Below are 18935 nucleotides of genomic sequence, written 5' to 3'. Positions count from 1 at the left end.
TAACGTCGTTTAGAAGCAATTATTTATGACCCAATTTAAAAAGAATCTTCATCTATTATTAATTATTTGAGTTCATTTTAAAGGATTCCAAGAAAAGAGCAAAATTATTATTACACTTACAGTTGAAAATAAGTTCATTTTATAGCTTATAACCGATAACTGTAAGTTCCTAAATCCAATTTTTCAACACATCCACAATTTATAAATTATTTTACTAAGAAATTTGTAAAATATCAAAACATATACAGAAATATTGTGCGAACACGCAAAAAAGATTTTTTTATCATTTCTTTTTTGTATTTGTGCATAAAATTTCCAATTTTATTGCATTCTAAAAAATGTAAATATATTAAAATGTCACAGGCAATTTGACAAGAACCGCCAAATTAAAAATATTGGGCAGCAATCAATGACGATTTCTGTTAGATGGCACCGCAAAAATCAGTGCAGGATGTGCGCATGGTCGCCCGCGACGGGGACAGAGAATCCTTGTCATTCGCTGCAGAAGCCAGAGAAAAACCATTAGCGATTTCTTGTGAATTTGAATTCATGTGCAAGAGTAGTGATAATGTGACAAAGTCTCAAGTTAAGATTACATAATGAACTTGTTGTCTGCAACATGAGCCAAGCGAACCACAGTGAGCGATCCAGCGTCGCCACCATCATCATAATCTCCTGCCTGTACCACCTACAGCACCTGCGCACCATTTGGAGTCTTCCTGCGTCAAGTGAGTGCTCACGAAGCTCCAGGGTTCGCCAGACATTGCATGATGAGTCCAAAAAGAAATGATTTATTTTGAAGAAGAAAAAAAGCATCTTTTCATAGGCAAGTGATTTAGTGTTTATCGTGCAGTGAAGTGTAAAGTGAAGTGAAATATATTAAGTTATGTTTGGAACAAATATGTTTATAGAATCATGAATTGCCAGTTTAATAACGAATATTTATAGACTCAAAATTGTGCTCAGTGGTTGACACGTTGTCGGGACATAGTCGGCATCCAGTCGTGGAGGAGCGGACGATGATTTCTGGCAGATGGCATCGCCTCAGCTTTCGCGGAAAAGTGCGCATGGTCGCCCGCGACGGGGCAGCGAATCCTTGTCATTAGCTGCAGAAACGCCATCAGAGGCGAACCGTAGCACTCGCTTGTGAACGTGCAACAAAGTGTGGTGCTACAATAGTGAATATGTGACGGAGTCTCAAGTACAAAATGGACTTGTCGCCTGCAACATGAGCCAAGAGAACCACAGTGAGCGACCCAGAGTCGCCACCATCATCATAATCTCCTGCCTGTACCACCTACAGCACCTGCGCACCATTTGGGGTCTTCCTGCGTCCAGTGAGTTTTCGCGGGGCTCCGGGAAATATTCCATGACAGGACTTCGTTATGCACTTAGCGTGCAATCTAACAATAAACTTGAGTGCAGTGTATGTGCATGAATTTGTGATCACACTTGGGAATTAATCAGTGATAAAAGTGAGATGATATAAAATAGTTAAAAGGTGAAATTGCCATAGTAAATGTTCTATGAATCTCAGGATTTACTATAATAATTTTTTCTAGATCCTGTGCTTCATTATCATCGAGTGCTTCACGTTGGATGGAGATTAATGCGTTATAAAAATTATATTTGTTCAAAAATTTGTGATATAAACAGAACAAGAAAAAAGCAATACATAATAATTAATATGAAGTTTTCTTGAAAACTCGTCTTATCTTTTATTACCTGCAAACTCAAGATAAGCATTCATCTGTTACAGATGGCGCCATCGTGCTGGATCGACCATATTTCGACGACGTCTCGTCGAGCAACGTGACTGCAGTTGTAGACGAAGTGGCGATATTAAAATGTCGCGTTAGGAATCGCGCCAATCGCACCATCTCATGGATGCGAAAGCGCGATCTGCACATTCTCACATCTAACTCATTCACTTATACCAGCGATCAACGCTTTTCCGTTGATCATCCGGTCAACAGCGATGACTGGAACCTAAAGATTAATTTTGCGCAGAGACGCGACAGCGGCATTTATGAATGCCAAGTAAACACTGAACCCAAAATCAACATGGCCTTCCACCTTGAAGTTACAGGTACTTGTGCCAAGCACACTTAGCGCCTTTTCTATACTTTTCATCTCATTTTTTTGTATCTGCAGATCTCCTGGCGGCAGCACGAGCGAAGATTCTGGGCTCGGCGGAGGTGCATGTAAAGAAAGGCAGTACTATCTCATTGGCTTGCTCCGTTAACGTGCACGCTCCGTCCATAGCGTGGCTGCACGACTCGGCCGTAGTGGATTTCGACTCGGCGCGGGGCGGTATCAGTCTCGAAACGGAAAAGACGGACGTTGGCACGACGTCGCGTCTCATGCTGACGCGAGCTGCACTGCGCGACTCCGGCAACTACACGTGCCAACCCGCGGGTGCCGTGAGCGCATCTGTGGTCGTGCACGTACTCAATGGCGAACATCCAGCTGCCATGCAGACCAGCAACGCACGACCGTGCCCCTCGACTGCGCTCGTGCTCATAGGCGCGCTCTTGCTGGCGCCCCCATATCACGCGGCGCGTCTCCTCCTCTCTCTCACCCAATAAACACAAGCTCATTTGACAGGTTAGAAAACACTGCTGTTTCACATTTCCCGCGCTATCTCTCGGAATTTCCCCATTCATTCAGATCCTTGATACGGAGCTAAAGAGATGATTGTTAGGATGATTGTGATTGTGCAACAATTACTCATTCAGCAGTACATATGAGGCTGTTTAATCTGAGATTTATTATAATCTGTGTCGTTGATGCCGAGCAAATGTGTCTTGGCTTTCTAATGCATTATCTGCCGATGAGAGACAACGTTATGACTGCGAATTAGTGACTGTCTGCGCTTTAAAATGTAGATTTACGTGTGCCGATTAATCCTAATTTATAATTCATATCGAATTAAAATCAGCATTGATTTTGGATTATAGTGCCCGCCGTGTCCGCCATTGCAATAGCCTTAATGATAGACTTCCTTCAAAGCAATAAGATTACAGATAAAGTGAAGATGAAGAAATCTATAAGATCAAATCAAAAAGGTAAGTTTTTCTGATTAAAAAAGTAAGTAAAAAAGAGCCCTGTCTCATTGGCAATTTTCGAGATTGTGCGATTGTGCTGTGGAAATGCCGTTTAAGGGTTAATTTACGTGCACTTGATGGGCTGCTTGGGTACGAATATTAGACGAATATGCAGTGCTGACAATAATCTTCGTTCAGTCGTCGAGTGACCACAGAGTCAGCTGGGTTGGCGTTCGTTAAGTGTCAAACAGTGTAAAAACATAACCCAGAAAGAGATCCCAAGCTTCTAGGGAGTTATTTTGTGCTTTTTTCGCATTCAGCCGCAGCGAATCAGCTGGTATTGACGCAAAATGGGTCGCAGGAAGTCCAAGCGCAAGCCGCCGCCAAAGAGGAAGGCAATCCAGCCGCTCGATCAGCAGTTTAACTGCCCGTTCTGCAATCACGAAAAGTCGTGCGAAGTGAAAATGTAAACAAAAACAGAGTTTTTGCTCGGCGTCGGGTGAATAACACCTTTTTCTGTGCATCTTTCCAGGGACAAGAGTCGCAATTCAGCCCGGATAACGTGTCGTGTGTGCTTGGAGGACTATCAGACGACGATAAACTTCCTCTCGGAACCGATTGATGTGTACAATGACTGGGTCGATGCTTGCGAGTATGTAAACAAGGCGAATTGAGTTGCATTACTGCCGAGATAACATCAATCATCAATAGACAACGCTTTATTTTCTCCCCTTTGGACCGATTTATTGTGACTATTGTGGCGATTTCTCCATAAACTTGAAGAACGACGTCTCTGTGTGCTTCACATAGCATAAGAACACGTTGTAGAACATTGTCACGACGTTTATGTACAAGACGCGATACTGCGGCGGGAGGAAGTAGAAATTGAGAAACTGCGCCACGGGCCAAATCGTCCAGTCAGCCTGAAAGTGTCGAAGAGAATTCTCAATCATTTGTGGCCACTCTTGCCCGCGCTCAGCGTGTTATTACCAAATAAACTGTGAGGAACTTCTCTCGCAATTCCTGGTTACACTCGCGCAAAGTCTTGGTCTCCAGCAGCCCGGCGGAGTAGAAGAACGTGACGATGCAGAAGGGCGAGAAGATGGCCTGATCGAGGAGGATCTTCTTCACTGAGGTCAGCACGTCGGCCTTTGGGAGCATGTTGTCCATCCACTTGTAGAATACATGGTGGAATGGGCCTCCCAGGCAGCCCACGAGGAACATTTGTCCTGGAAGAGCGCGCGGAATTCAAGCGGTGATCTCAAACGGAATGAAACGCCACTCACCGATCCTCTTCCAGTCGTATCGCTTGTCTATCAGCTGCGTCCGGTACTCGATCTCCTGTGACATCACATCTCCCAGCCCCATGAGGATCCCCGAGCTGACGGTGTTGGTCAGGAGCAGGTATTTGCCGAACAACGAGCCCCAGATTCTTCTGTACGTCGCCGGAGGAACACTTTTCCTCTGGCTGACGAGCGTCCTCACCAGCTTGCCCGGCACTTTTGTCCACAGCAGATAAAACAGCCTCATTTTTTGGTATCTAATTTTATATCCAATTTCACAATCACCAGATATGATTTCCCACCATCTAGAAGGTTATGTAAAATGCGAAAAGAATGCCGCACAATTAACACTTTAACATTCACTGGTTCGCATTATTCCCTGAGACTCAACAAGCGCGCCTTATCGCGAGTCAATAAATAAGCATTACTTTTAAATAAATACAATAAATAGAATACTGGACAGTGTGAGGAAAAGTACTGCGCGCGAGCGAAAAGGCGACTGAAAGCGGAACGTCAATTCGAAGGCGCACACCTTGAATTTTTCTCTTGTGCTCTCTGAACTCGCGAAGCTCACTCGACGTGCCATAATATTGTAATTCATCGAACTGATGAGATTCGCGATTTACTTGTTTTCATCACAATAGAAGCCTTAAAGCCCTTAAAGTCAATTATATATGTTGGAAGTCTATACATAATTCATGAAAAATAATGCCATAATTTTCGCTTCGGCGTGGAAAACTGTCTGGAAAATTTTATAAATCCTGTTTTACACACAATTGATACTTTTTCACACCTCAATTAGATGGAACATTTATTTGCGCATGATTTATTAATATTTCCATACCCGTTAACGTGAGTATTTGAAATTTATGCAGCCGCACAAAAATATGCGACTCACAATTCAGAGCCCAGGAGAAGAGCGTTTATCGACCGTGTTATTGTTGTGAAGATCTTGTGAATAAAAATGGATACTGCGAATATTAAAGTAAAAGCGGAGCCTGAGGAAGTCACTCTCGATTATACTATTGTCAAGGATGAATACACGATACAGGATGTCCACAAAGGCCAAGAATTCTCTGCAGAAGTGAAGAAGGAGTGAGTTTTGGGACGATTTCTGAGAAGCACACTCAATGATTCCTGTGGATCTCCTTGCAGACCAGCTGAGAATCCTGTGACAGTCACAGCAGTGTCGAAGCAGAAGCACAAATGTCTCGTGTGTGGCAAGGATTTCGACACGGCGAGGCATCTGCAGTGGCATCGCGCTGAGCATCCGAATCTCAGGCTGAAGCCTTCTGCGGACGCATTTGTCTGCGAAGTGGAGAATTGCGGGAAGGTTTTCGCGAAGCAGAAGTTGCTTCAGTCCCACGTGAAGCGACACAATCCGGACAAGAAGTTCCAGTGCGAGATTTGCGGGAAGAGGTTCAGTGAGAAGGGCCACAGGAATACTCACGTGATGTTCGTCCACAAGCAGTGAGTATCGCGCGATTGGAGAAGATATTTGACACTGACTCCTGATCCTTCACAGGGAGGAGGAGAAGATGCAGGGCAGGAAGCGCACTTGCGATCAGTGTGGCAAGGTGTTCTGGCGCAAAGACTACTTCATGCGCCACATGAGCACGCACAGCGACGCCCGCGATTTCAAGTGTCCGCAGTGCTCGATGGCGTTCAAGCTCAAGTTAACGCTCAAGGCTCACATGAAGAACCACAGACAGGACTCGCCATTGTCTTGTGACTTGTGCGGCAAAGGATTCAAGCAAGGCTTTCGTCTCACCGCTCATCTCTCCTCCCACCAGAGATTGACTTGCCAGTATTGCGGAGAAAAATGCAGCACATGGCGAATGAAACGCCAGCACATCACTCTGCGCCACAAAGGACTTCCGCGGGATATCACGAGTGGCCCTCAAACGTGTCCCTTCTGCAAGATCGTCCTGGACGATCTGGAGGCGCTGAAGCAACACGTGCCAATTCACGAGCACGAAGTGGAGGACGGACTTCTGCAGTGTGACAACTGCGGATGGAAGTGCAAGGAGAAAGGAGAGATGCTGGTTCACATGCGAGGGCATTTCACGTAATATCCTCGAAGCTCTTTGTCTCTCCGGACACTGATTTCTGCATTCTCATATTCTAGATCGAAAACGTCCGGAAGTGCGTCTAAAAGCGCGCCTTTTACTTGCATGAAATGCGGCAAGATTTGCAAGAATAGGACCAAATTTGCTCGTCATCAAGCTGCGCATAGTGACGAAAAGCCGTTCAATTGTGATTTCTGCTACAGAGCGTTCAAGCTAAAGGACAGATTGACGCACCATCTGAGGAATTATCACAACATAAGGAAGGAAGTTCTAGAGATTCTCAAGTCATAAATTGTTTCATGATCGGAAAGAATAGCAAAATTGATTTAAAAAAAAACCATTAAGTTTCATCCTTCAGACGATGAAATTTATTGAAAATGTCTAGGAAACAATAAAACACTCAAAATTCACCTACAAACTCAATTTGTTTTGTCCTTTTGCCTTGTAGTTTAGTCATGAATAAATCTACACTTTTCCCGACTCTTGGACAATCCCAATAATAAAAGTTTAAGAAGTGTGTAACAAAAAAGGCCTCTTTCGCGGAAATGTCTAGCCACGCCCACTCGCATGCCCCGCCCACTTGAATGACGCGCCATCTGCCTCTGAGAAGCTTCACGGCGTGACACAGAAAAAAAAAACACCAGAGCAAAGGAAAATCGAGGAGATGTAATTTCGAGAACAAGTCCTTTAATATCTCTTTGGTGGATATATAGTTAATGACTATCACAAAAAATGCTTCTTGTCAAGTAAATTTGTTTTACATTAATAAGGAAAGATATATTTCTCCTATTGTGTTGTAATTAAAATATGCAATACATTATCAAATCGTACACTCTCATTATTTTTTTTTCATCATCATCTCATTTTTTATAAATTAAATTGTAAAAGATTCTCAGGTTACCCTTACATAAGTTCGAAATATACTTTTTAGAAATATACAAAAATGTTATAGTTCTTCTTTTAGATGGTTATTTACATCCTTAAGATCGGGCGGACAGTCCGAAAGAAAACACCAATTGCAATCGATGGCACCATTAACGAGAGAAATCATCGCCCACACGCACTCGCAACTGTCCTGGAGGCGCGCACGCACGCGCGTCTCGCGCGGAGAAGTGCGCTGCACAATGATTCATTTACAAATAGGGAAAACGTAATCGCAAGATGAAGACTTAACCAGCGGTAATGAGTGAGAGTTGGTTTTCAATTCATTTATTCTTCAGAATCTTTAGATTTCTTATAATTCTTAAGGGTGGAATATAGAGACACTATATGGTAGGTAGTGTTATGATAGGTCACTTTTCAACCTTCCTGCGGCCAAGAGCGCTCAATTGCAGCAACGGTAGGTGGATTGATGGCACACGAGTGGTGCTCTTATGGAAGTGTCATGAGTGAAAAATGTTCAACAATCGATTCTTGGAACCACTATTGCTCTATTTTTTTTTTAATCGAATCTCTTTCTCTCTCGCGCGCTCGTCTTCACACGCTCGCAGGAAGGTTAATTAGTATTTTTTTTTTCTTTAAGTGAGAACCAATCAATTACATAATTTCATAGAACGCCAGCGGAATTCAGAATAGAGTCGCGCAGGATATTGCTGTTCATGTTTACAAGTGTTGTCCGTGGTTTGAACTATGGAGAAATGCCCTTCACTTTGAGCAACACATACCTTATCTACTGATATGAGTTTTCCTTGCGCAAAACAATGCATAAAAAACGAGTAAAACACAATTACTACTTATATCTTCTAATCGTGAAATTCCACGTGACTCTATTCTGCGTTCCGCACTCAAATTCATAATCATTTTTCATCATCAGCAATTACATAGGGTCTTTTTCATTACAATCTCTCTCTCTCTCTCTTCCTCTCGCTCCTCTTCTGCTCAATAGTCATTTCTCTTTTATTATCTCTTTCAATCAAGTTCAAGGATAAAACTCTTAAGATAGTCTTTTAGTATTTTCTTCCTCTTTTAGTTCTTAGCAATGTGCTAACTCTTCAAGTATATCATCCTTCTTCAGCTCCACAATCATCGTGTGTGAGTTGTCAAATTTGCCAAAGCACTCCTTAAAACTAAATATCCTTGTGCCTCTTTCCCATTTAAACTAACATCTAATTAAATTAGTATTGCCATTCCCTGAGACAAATTATAAAACATGGTAAAAAAAGATTCACCGTGATGTTGTCCACGCAAGAGATTGCAGCGAATCGTCCTTTGATAAGGACTCATCAGTCAACATAAGAGACCAGAAACACCAATAAACGAAAACCCTTTTCTCAAAACTATCCATACAAAAAGAGATATTATAGATAAGCACCCACTTTTGTTAGCTTATGCGGAACTGAGATTTCAGACGTCAACTCCAAACTGTGAAAACACTCGAATTGGAAATGGAAAGAATCGCTTAAAATCACAAACTTCTGTCCAAAATCCAACGGATCTGACGGAGTAGAGTGAGATGAAAATAGCATCTAAGATCTTGACATTAAAATTATAGTATACAGAATGATTAGCATGAATTTTACATCCTTATCCTTAAGGAAGAATTGACCTTTTGGAAATATGAGTTGCAGATTATTTGTACATTTCGCAGATTTATCACTTCATCAGATCTACAAGAGCATGAGATAAACAAATTTCCTCATTTCTGGCATTCAGCTGATGTTCTGACAATCATGTCTCTTATTTACATTCTCGTATTTTGTCATGTAATTGCGGAAGCAATCATAAGACTTTTTCCCGATTTCTGTCTATTTTTCCCGTGTTATTTTCTTTGAGATCTGACGAAGTATTAATCCACTTATTTGTCAAATCAAAACCCAGACTTTAGAGCGAATTCCATTCCTTCAATTCGACAAATCACAGCACAGAGTTGTGATGTGAAATCGTAGCGCCTCAAAACCAAACTGAAATCACACTAAATAAGTCATTTTGTACAATGATTGAAGGGATATTTCGCTTTAAGGAGTGCAACCAGAAAACATCCTCGGAAGTTTAGCATGTTATATTATTATCCCATTTTTTTCACTTTCTCTCTCTCTGTGAGGAAATAAATTTGTCTTCTCGTCATAATCTGATGTTGGTCAAAGTTTTTTTTCAATATTTTCACTTATCTAATAAAGATAGTCATCTATTTTGAAAGGTATATTTAAAGGTAATTTGTTTTTTTTTTGTTTGAAAAAGAGATTTTATGTTTATAAAATCATATATGTATATATATATACTTCTTTCAATTGGTTTTCACATTTATATATCTTACTATATAATTTATATGCTTATTAGAAAGGCTTTTCACAAAATGAAAAAAGAAAACAACAATCAGAAAAATCTATATTTAATATTACAGACCTCACATATTAAAATTCTACTATAAATTAAACGTTTTATCCTTTTTTGTTCAATTCGCTTAGAATACTAGAATTATGTTATCTTTTTTTCTTCATTTTTTTATCTTTTCTCATAATATTTTTTTTTTGTATGCATGGGATGAAATTTTTATGTTCTTCCTTCAATTTAACTTCTTTTCTTCTTTTTTTTCTTTAATATTATATAGCAATCTTTTATCATTTATCCTTATTATGTATAGTTTTTTCTTTTCTTTTCACTATTATGAGAAATATAATCTTTTTTTGATTATTATTAGTGCGATTAATAGAAAATTTACAGATCTGAATGTCTTATTACAATGTGCTTAACTTTATACTCCTAAACTTCATTTTTTTTCTTCTCCTTCACTTCTTCATCTCAAATATAGAAAGATTTTTAGCGTAATGAAATCGTTTTTCAATGACTTAATTATTTTTATGCATAAATATGTAATGTGGAAAAAAGATGCTCCGCAATATCTCATTTTTTTTCTCCTTCTCCATTCATTAAATAGTGTAATTTGCTTTTGAGTTGTTATCTTCAATATTTTCCAACTTTTATTCCAGTTATGAATATCTTGTATAATGTATTGCTGTTTAGAAAAATCGTCTGGACTTAAATATCTTCATTTTTATCAACTGTATTTTTTTCACTCCTCGCTTTTCTTCTTCATTTATGCAAATGTAAAGTATAATGTATAAATTACAATAGTACAAAGAGCAATGGAGAGAGATTAATAAGACTACTCACGTAAACTTAGATGCTTTTTTTTAGAGGTTAGTGATAAAAAGTTTTCTGAAAATTCTCTCCTCTCACTTTTCAATTTCATGTGATTTTTTTTTCAATACTTTAAGTGCATAAATTCATTTTTGTTATATGTTTTCTTTTTCACACCTTCATATCAAACTCAAAAAGAAGAAACGCAAGTTTTTTTTCTCAAATGGTTTAAGAACTAAAGCAAAAATTAAGTAACTTTGAATCATTTCTTATTTCTTAAATTGATATTTCATTCCTTCTTCGCGCGCCTGACTTTTCTTCCTCACGTCCTCCGCCTCGCGTTTTCTTCAGTTTTCTCCCCCCATTAATTTAATGTTAACTCTCTGCCTCGTCAGAGTTTTTAAGACAAAAAAATTATATGTACACATTTGTATATATAATCTTATATATAAATAAAATAAATATCAACACAATAGTTCATTTTATTCCATTCAATTCAATAATTTACTTAGTTTTTCGCCATCTTCCCTCCCTTTTCTCTCAATTTTCATCTTCTTTTTTTTTAATTAAAACTGTTTCTCTCCAATGTTGAAACACTCATACAAACAGTTATTATAAGGCAGAGATCTTCTATTTCTTTCCTCGCATCAAATTAAACCAGGCGCAAATCGAGTGCATTTCGCAAGGTTTTCCGCACAGCTTTTATCCCCTCCTCTCCCCTCCCCTCCCCACCTCATCCGAAAGGCAAGACAGAAGATTTTACACATTTTTTTTGCACTAAAAAGAATGCTATCAGATTATAACACTTTAGCGACAGCGCACAAGGATCGACTCTTGACGAATAATAAAGCTATTAACATTCCATTTGCCGCACACACAATTTCCAGCAAACTCCGCGCAAAACCCCGCCGAAATGCATTCGCGCGCCGCTTAATTTCTCACAATTATACACTGTGCAGTAGCCAAGAGTTTCAACTTGTGTGACTTTATCGGATTATTAGTTTCGAGCGCTTCTGTTGGCACACTTTACACAAGATACAGTGTCATTTTATTCATTAAAAGTAATATGACTTTCATCTTTTTTTTAAATTGTTCTAAGTTTTAAAGTTTTTTTTTCATCTCATCTCGTATTACAATGTAAAGATATTTTTAAGGAATTTATATTTAACACGAAAAATGGATTATGAAAAGAAGATGTTTCTTGTTTTTTTATCATATACAAACACATTAATTACAAACATATTTTATCGACTACAATATATATGGCAGAAATAAAAAATATATATATAAATGTTTATACCTTGTTTTTTTTCTTGTCAAAAATATGTGCAGATGAACGTAAAAGTGGTTTTTTTTAAAAGGAGTAAACAAATAAAAACAACTCAAATTTTGTACATACATGTATATATATAAGGGATTCTTTAAGTTTTAATCAGACAAAGGGCGTGATATCGACATAGGATCTATTCTCTCATTTTTTTTTCATCTCAATTATCAAGCTACGAGTTTTCTTTTCCTTCTTTTTCTTCTTTTTATTTACTCTATTTTTTCACATTAAGAATTTCTGAACTGAAATGCAAGGATTGTGAATCTCTTCAATTTATTATTACTCTTTTGATATTTTTACCCTATATATTTATTAAATCTAGTAATTTTGTAATTGTCACTTTATCATTTTTTTCTTCTTCAATTTATTCTTTATGTAATTTTTACTCATTTAAAACCAAAAATAAAAAAGATCATTTCTCTTATCTTGACAACTTTTTTCTCACTTTTCTTCTCTCAAAAAAATGACTCAAATAGAAAGTATCCAACTTTTCATATATATATATATTTGCTCTTTTTGTTCTCATGTTTTATTTTTTCATTGGTTAAAGAAGAAAAAGAAACTATACACAGATATGGTAGAAAAGAAAAACAAAAATAACTAATTGCCTCTTGACTACATTTAAACAAAAAGAAAAATAATAAGGTGTTCTATGAATACATTTTTAAACATCAACAACCATCTTTTTATGAATATCAGTATTTCCAACAACGGAACAAAATTCATCAAATGAAATTTTTCCATCTTCATCCTTATCCGCGAAAACGATAGTTTTATCAACAATTTGTTGCAATTGAGTGTCTTTTAGGTTATTTCCGACCATCATTTTTAACACCTGAAATGAGTTTTATTGCGTTATATATACAGCATAGTTAAGAGCTGATAAATAGTGCCAAAACTAAAGAGAATATTTACATTTTCTTAAGAAAGAAATAGTCATGTAAATATATTTATTGAATAGATTAAAATTGAGAATATGGATTTGTATAAATGGATCAAATGTCCTCTCACGATCGCACAAATTGCTCAAATGCTTCACCAAAAAAGGAATAAGCAAGAGAAGTCCTCAAAAACATAATGCTGCGAAGTAACCCTGGTGACGTTACGAACTTCTTAAAGTCTCTTAAGCAAAGAACTTGCAAGTAAATTAGCTCTTCTTCAAAATTTTCATGCAATAAACTGTTAAATACAGAATATTATTTTACCTGAAGAACTTTTTTTTAGTGTTGTAATACAAAAGTTATATAAAAATTGCAAGTATAGAAAAGAATTTCATGCAGCAAAAGTTTTCAATTGAACAAATTTGAATAGAAGCCAAAAAGGTAGAAGCATTAGAAGAGCAGAAAAACCTTAAACAATGTCCCGAATTTACACAATGCTTCGCAAGTCTAACCCAAGAAACTAAAGATAAAAAAAACTGTAGTTTTCGAACATAGAAAAGTGCTTCTAAATTTAAATTAAATTGCGTGTGAAATATTGTTCAAACCCCTTTCTTCGTCTTGATTTCTTTCCTCCCACTTTTAAGATCACGACAATGGAATGTAACGATGCTATATTATGTCCAATTAAGTATTAAATTGGTTTGTTATGACAAAAAGTCTAAATCTGGATGCAATTAAAATTTTGTACGGAAAAAGCCACTGAATCTGTCTTGTTCGTGAACATTGAAAAGGTTGCCACCTAATTGAGACAATCTCTAATAGCCAAGCAAAATCGTTGAGACAATTAATAATCGCAAAGTGTTCTTCGCCGATGCCGCGCGCGCGCGCTACAGTGTTTGAATGTTGAGTAGAAAAGCGCCGCGACTCGCTCGACGATCCATTCAATCCATCAATATATTTCATCAAATCCACTTCCCGCTTAGTTTGCCACTACTTATGTCTTAGCTAGACTGCAGGCTTACTTTTATTCAACAAAAAGAATGCTTTTTTCTTTTATACTTTCTCCATGACGCTGTGATTATCACTAAAATGTCTGTCTTCATACGAAAAATAGTGGACGGTACTAAAAAAATATACTATTCTCTCAATCAAAACTGAGCATGGGTCTCGCAAAAGAGTCAATTACATGGATATAGCTACAGTCTTCAATGTGCCATATACACTGAGAAAAATACATTGCAATTCTTCCCACATGAGCTTTTTAGGGAGGCGTCTGTGTGGCAATTACTACCATAGTTAAGGGAATATCCGCAATGCATTCCAAGTTTTTCCATTCTTTGAGTAATTTTTTCAAGTTTGTCTAGGAATATCTTCTGTATTGTGTGAATTTTCGTGGGATTTGCCATAAAGGCATGGGAAATAATTCTATTTATAGGAAATTATTGCTGCATTGTAAAGAAAAGGTTACGATACAAGAATTACAATCTTATATATAAAGCGCTAAAGTTTGAAGATAAAATATTATCGTGCCATAAATTATGACAAAATTTGCAGCAATATTTGCCCTGAAATTTAATTTTGTCTTTGAAATCTCTTTCGGGAAGAACGACTTGCAGCACATTTTGCCAGTGACCAAAGGCCAGAAGATGGCGGGTGGCGCTACTGTCGTTTTCCAGTAGTCTAAGTTCATCGCCATATTTTAAGTTGAAGCAGAATTGAATTTGATTTTCTAACTTAATTAAAAAAAAAAATGTAATTTTTTTTAAATAATTTTTCCTAAAAGGTTTCCAACACAGACCTTTAAAAAAACTGTATAAATGAAATTATATCTTCGGGTTATAGAAAAAATGTTAAAATTCAAGTAATAATAGCCATAAAAAATGATAGGAAAGCTTTCGGAGTTTTCAGATTTTGTGTGAAAACTCGAATGAGATTCATTGCAATAATTTTGGATTTTATTGCTGAATATTCCCATAATAATGGTGCTCATTGCCATACAGTTTTGTCAGTGTATATGTGCTTATGCTCTGATCACATACTCTGAGAATTCATCTTCTTGCAGAAAGGAGAAATGAAAAAAGCACTAAAATGTCAGAAATTTGTGTTTGAAAACGAAAAGTTTGAGTGAAAGAAAAGAAAAACCAGTGGATTTCTACTTACTTGAAACAACTCCCCATTGGATATATATCCATCATTGTCCATATCATATATCCGAAATGCAAATCGCAGCTTGGACAGCTTGTCGCCCTTCACGCTGAACTGCGAAACGCCCTGGATGAACTCTTTGAAGTCCACCTCGCCATTCCCATCGGCATCGAATATGTCGATCACGCGCTGAACCAGTGGATTTTGCTGCAATTCCGGCAATGACATGAACTCGTCCACGCTCAGCGCGCCAGAATTATCGAGATCTAACTTCCGGAAACGTTTGCCCAGACGACGAATTTCATCCGCGTCAACTGAAACGAAAAAAGAGGAGATCAAATATTTGAACAAATGCTCACTAAGCATACATTAAACCTGCGCTATGGGGAATATGTATACAGTGACGGGCATTCAATTGCACTCACCACGTGATGAGGCAGACTTACAAATGACTCTTGAATTAGCACTTTATGAAAACTTCTTTTTCCACATTCTACTGAAGTCTGTTAAGTGAGCATGAAAGGTGGAGGAAAATTGCGAAATAGCGCAGAAATATGGCATGAAAGGGCGATGAGAAATACAAATTGACATCTATTCGAAGGATTTTCGCCAAGTCAAGATAAAGCCGAGCTGAAAATGTGATCAGTTTGGGAGCCAGATTAGAAGTCATTTGAGAGATTGTGCGTCTTATCAAGTGTTTAGTGTTTTACGAATGACGAATTGCTTCAAAGGCCTCAGATAAAGCAGGTAGAAAAGTAATTCTTTGCTTTCATATATCAAGAATTGATGAGATTCTTGCATAGATTAAGAAGGATCAGTAAAACAATCAATAAGAAAATTCAATTCGTTTTTCTGTCAAGAATTGATTAATCTTGCAGAAACCATGAATTCATTTAATAGGATAAGGCTACAAATCCTATAAAACTCCTTCCTGGGGCCAAAATCATACCTCAAGAGGGACTAAATCTGGTTTAAATCGTTAAAAGTCCGGAACAGCATAAAACGAAATAAATATCCATCGGACACCCCAAATATTGCAGATTTCGAGCAGCTCTTTTTGACAGCGATTTCAATTAATTTTTCTTCCAGAACATTTTTGCACATCTCTCGAAATAGTTTTACAATCTATTGTGTAAAACAATTCACGGAAGAAGAAAGTGTGAAGTGAAAAAGGGTTTCAACAATAGAAAAACAGGAGAGAAAAGTGAGTTTCACTTTTGACTACAAGAATCTGGCAACCCTTTGAATTCTGCTCGAGGAAATTCCATCCAATTGGAGTGCCAACCAAAGTTCATGTGTGATAAGTCCCTAACTTTGGCTTTTTTATGCTTCTGAGATCATTTTAATTGACAATTAGTAATAAAGTCGGAAGATAAAAGGGAATTTTCTTTACAACTTTTCAGCTCGCTTTTTCATACAGACAACGTAGCTTTCAAGCCTGATGTAAAATAATTTCTGAACCCATTCTGATCAGCTTATTTGCACTTCCCCCGGAGTTTATTCTAATTTCCTCAAGCACAAGTGCACTCAATTAAACACCGTGCACTGTAGTGAAAATATTGAACAGGTTTTTTTTTTAAAGAATTATGCAACTAAAAATGCTTGTGGAATTCTTAATTGATTTTATTGTCCAAATTTCTTATATAATGTCCTCAGAAATTTGGACGCCTTGGCAATATGGATTTTCTTCCTCTCGCGCCTTGTCGATGAGGCAAAGTGTGGGCAAAGCGATGGAACTAATTTGAACTTGTTGGATTCGGTAATTTCTGTACAATTTCAGAGAAACAATCGGTTGTGTGATTTCGATAAGTTTTCCGGCATCGCGCGCGATAAGAGCCAATGGTGGCGACTTGGGCTGCACTTTTGCCGCAAAAGGGGCTGATTAGTGTGGCAAAATATTGGCGTTTTTCCTCCAAATTCTCTGCAATTTCCCGGGCCATTTCTCATCTTCGTCCCCGCGAGACGCGCGCTATCGGAAGTCAGACGGCGATTGTCACACGATTTATCATCTTGGCATCTGCCTGGCCCCGCGGGCTTTATTTAGAATTCCGCGATAGGGGAGAGTCGGAGGATTGGCGCGAGGAGGAACGGCCCGAGATATCGGCATGGCCCCCGGACTTGTCGCAGCCTCGTGCGGGGGGCGTTTGGCGTCCGCCCGCGATTTTGCGGGCCGCCGTGCGCCGAGGGAGGCTCTTTTGACTGCTCCTCGCGGCCGCCTTTGGGCGCTCTGCAAATTGGTTTTAAAGTTGAGAACTTGTATTGGGTAAATATTTAAGAAAAACGAGCTGTGTTTACAAATTGACAAACTGATTACACTCTGCCATTCGGGGAGTGTGCGCGCTCGAGATTTCTGTAAGGTTTCGCTAGATGAACCCCCTTCGGAGGTGAAAAAAAATCTACTTACAATTGGAGCACATTTCCATGGGCAAAGATGTTTCATTTCCCTGCAAGCACACAGAAAAGACACACATTAGTCCAGTCTCTCCGCATTTGCGGCCACCCTTTGCGCGGGATAGAGCTTGATTTATAATTATATCAAAAAAATTATTTTGAGAAAAAAGTGGTTTTCCATATTTAGGCCTATCCCCGTCCAAGAGACATCTTCAATGTGACACTCTCGCCGTGATCGGGCAGCAGAATGCAGCGCCACGCGCCGCCCGCACACCGTGAGCACCCTTTGCCATCACGCACTGTCGTCTACTCACCATTTTTATCTACAACTCTAAGTTTTTCACTACAATAGCAATTGTTGAAAATTTCTTCTCTATTTCATTTGCATTTGCTCGACCGCAGCTGTCACTGTCACTTTGGCTCACTCTCGGCGTGAAGTTGGCCGCGCGACCGCCCGAAACACGCCAAGTGGCGCGCCCGTGAGGAGCCGCGAAACCCGCCAAGTGCGCGCTCTCGCGCGCAGAGCGCGAAAAAGTGTTCCCAAAACAATATTTATACCCAATAAAGGGTCCCGCGGCGTGAACTTTCAGCATGTTCGCGGCCTCGCGACATTCGCGTGGGAAAAGCCACCGATTTTCATTGCGAGAGGAGCTGTGAATGTAAGAAAATCTACTTATAAATAGCAATGTTATATTCGTATATTTTATTGGCAATAAAATATATAGTTTTTTCGCGCAGGCATGCGTTGTGCTCTCTATTTAATTCTTGTTAGACAACCATTACTCACCGCGGTACATATTTAATTCCTCAACAATATTCGTAGAGAAAAAAAGCGGATCAGCACGGGTTTGTCAGCTGTGATTATTATTTTGATCTTCTCTCGCCGATTGACGGACGTTTGGGACACTCAATCGCCCGTGTAGGGGAAGGCGTGGTTGGAGTTCCGCGAACAATCGCGCGTCTATTTTAGACAGTCAAACATATCTATTTTTTAATACATATTCTTTGATGGCTTTGATGAGATTTATGTACGTGAATTTCTCACTTCAACACTAAATGTTGAGTTTTTTACTATTTAATAAATTTAGATTTGGTTTTTACGACGTGAAAAAAATTCAAAGATATTCCGTACATCGTTCAATTATCATAAGTGACAAGGAAAAATGTTTGACAGAATGTGTTGAATTTTAAGCTCTAAATTGATCATTTAATAATAGGCTTATATATTATTCGATTGCTCATCCAACATATTTCAATCACAGCGATTTATAAATGGTGAAATCCCAAGAAATCGCAGGCCATATTAATTTCGAAAAATGCAGCTAGATTTTCTTATTCCCATCGTCTCAGGTTGGAAATCTTAGAATCATTTTTAACTGGACCTTATCCTGGTCTCATCATGCAGCTTCCATTTGTTGTAAAATCCATCAAACCAATTACTCAATGAGACTCAGTTTCTTTTTGCTCGAGCACTTATTATTCCTTTCTTCTCATATGAACGGAAATCTTTTTCCTTGCATAGGTAATTGATAATAAATTCTGAAAGTAAATATTTTCTGAGAGATTTAATCTGAGAGAGCAACTACAGAGCACAGGAGAAATTTCTTTAGAGGACTCCTTGCAGAATTTAAGCAGAAAAATTCAGTAATGCTAGCAGATGATTGTTATGATTTCCCTTTTGACTTGACTTTATGCCCAAAAATGCCCTCAATATT

The 18935-nt window shown here is 38.4% G+C and overlaps 5 protein-coding genes across 6 annotated transcripts; 3 read left to right on the top strand and 2 right to left on the bottom strand.

The window, feature by feature from the left end:
• The first annotated feature begins 472 nt into the window (after positions 1–472).
• Positions 473–2631, top strand: LOC132257649 (zwei Ig domain protein zig-8-like). 2 transcript variants are annotated; one of them, XM_059754638.1, is made up of 3 exons: positions 473–728; positions 1760–2089; positions 2155–2631. In XM_059754638.1, the coding sequence occupies exons 1-3, from the start codon at positions 620–622 to the stop codon at positions 2586–2588; spliced, it is 873 nt and encodes a 290-aa protein (XP_059610621.1). In that variant the 5' UTR covers positions 473–619; the 3' UTR covers positions 2589–2631. The 2 variants fall into 2 exon arrangements, with proteins under 2 accessions (XP_059610621.1, XP_059610620.1); XM_059754637.1 differs by lacking the exon at positions 473–728 and adding an exon at positions 768–1337.
• A 659-nt stretch (positions 2632–3290) lies between these two features.
• LOC132258773 (transcription elongation factor 1 homolog) lies at positions 3291–3721 on the top strand. Its single transcript, XM_059756239.1, has 2 exons — positions 3291–3513; positions 3580–3721. Exons 1-2 carry the CDS (start codon positions 3398–3400, stop codon positions 3719–3721), a joined length of 258 nt encoding a protein of 85 aa, XP_059612222.1. The 5' UTR covers positions 3291–3397.
• A 78-nt stretch (positions 3722–3799) lies between these two features.
• LOC132258770 (mpv17-like protein 2) lies at positions 3800–4577 on the bottom strand. Its single transcript, XM_059756236.1, has 3 exons — positions 4334–4577; positions 4038–4276; positions 3800–3970 (listed from the first exon to the last, which is right to left on the bottom strand). Exons 1-3 carry the CDS (start codon positions 4575–4577, stop codon positions 3800–3802), a joined length of 654 nt encoding a protein of 217 aa, XP_059612219.1.
• A 715-nt stretch (positions 4578–5292) lies between these two features.
• Positions 5293–9737, top strand: LOC132258767 (gastrula zinc finger protein XlCGF57.1-like). Its single transcript, XM_059756232.1, has 4 exons — positions 5293–5425; positions 5486–5800; positions 5856–6398; positions 6459–9737. The coding sequence occupies exons 1-4, from the start codon at positions 5295–5297 to the stop codon at positions 6688–6690; spliced, it is 1221 nt and encodes a 406-aa protein (XP_059612215.1). The 5' UTR covers positions 5293–5294; the 3' UTR covers positions 6691–9737.
• A 1283-nt stretch (positions 9738–11020) lies between these two features.
• Positions 11021–17665, bottom strand: LOC132258771 (calcineurin subunit B type 2). Its single transcript, XM_059756237.1, has 4 exons — positions 17535–17665; positions 17234–17273; positions 14845–15143; positions 11021–12638 (listed from the first exon to the last, which is right to left on the bottom strand). Exons 1-4 carry the CDS (start codon positions 17535–17537, stop codon positions 12468–12470), a joined length of 513 nt encoding a protein of 170 aa, XP_059612220.1. The 5' UTR covers positions 17538–17665; the 3' UTR covers positions 11021–12467.
• Positions 17666–18935: the final 1270 nt, after the last annotated feature.

The sequence above is a fragment of the Phlebotomus argentipes genome, unplaced genomic scaffold (assembly GCF_947086385.1).
Source record: "Phlebotomus argentipes unplaced genomic scaffold, Phlebotomus argentipes genome assembly scaffold_4, whole genome shotgun sequence".
Taxonomy (NCBI): Eukaryota; Metazoa; Arthropoda; class Insecta; order Diptera; family Psychodidae; genus Phlebotomus; species Phlebotomus argentipes.
Note: the sequence above shows the minus strand (reverse complement) of the source record. Positions and strands in the feature narration are given on the sequence as shown.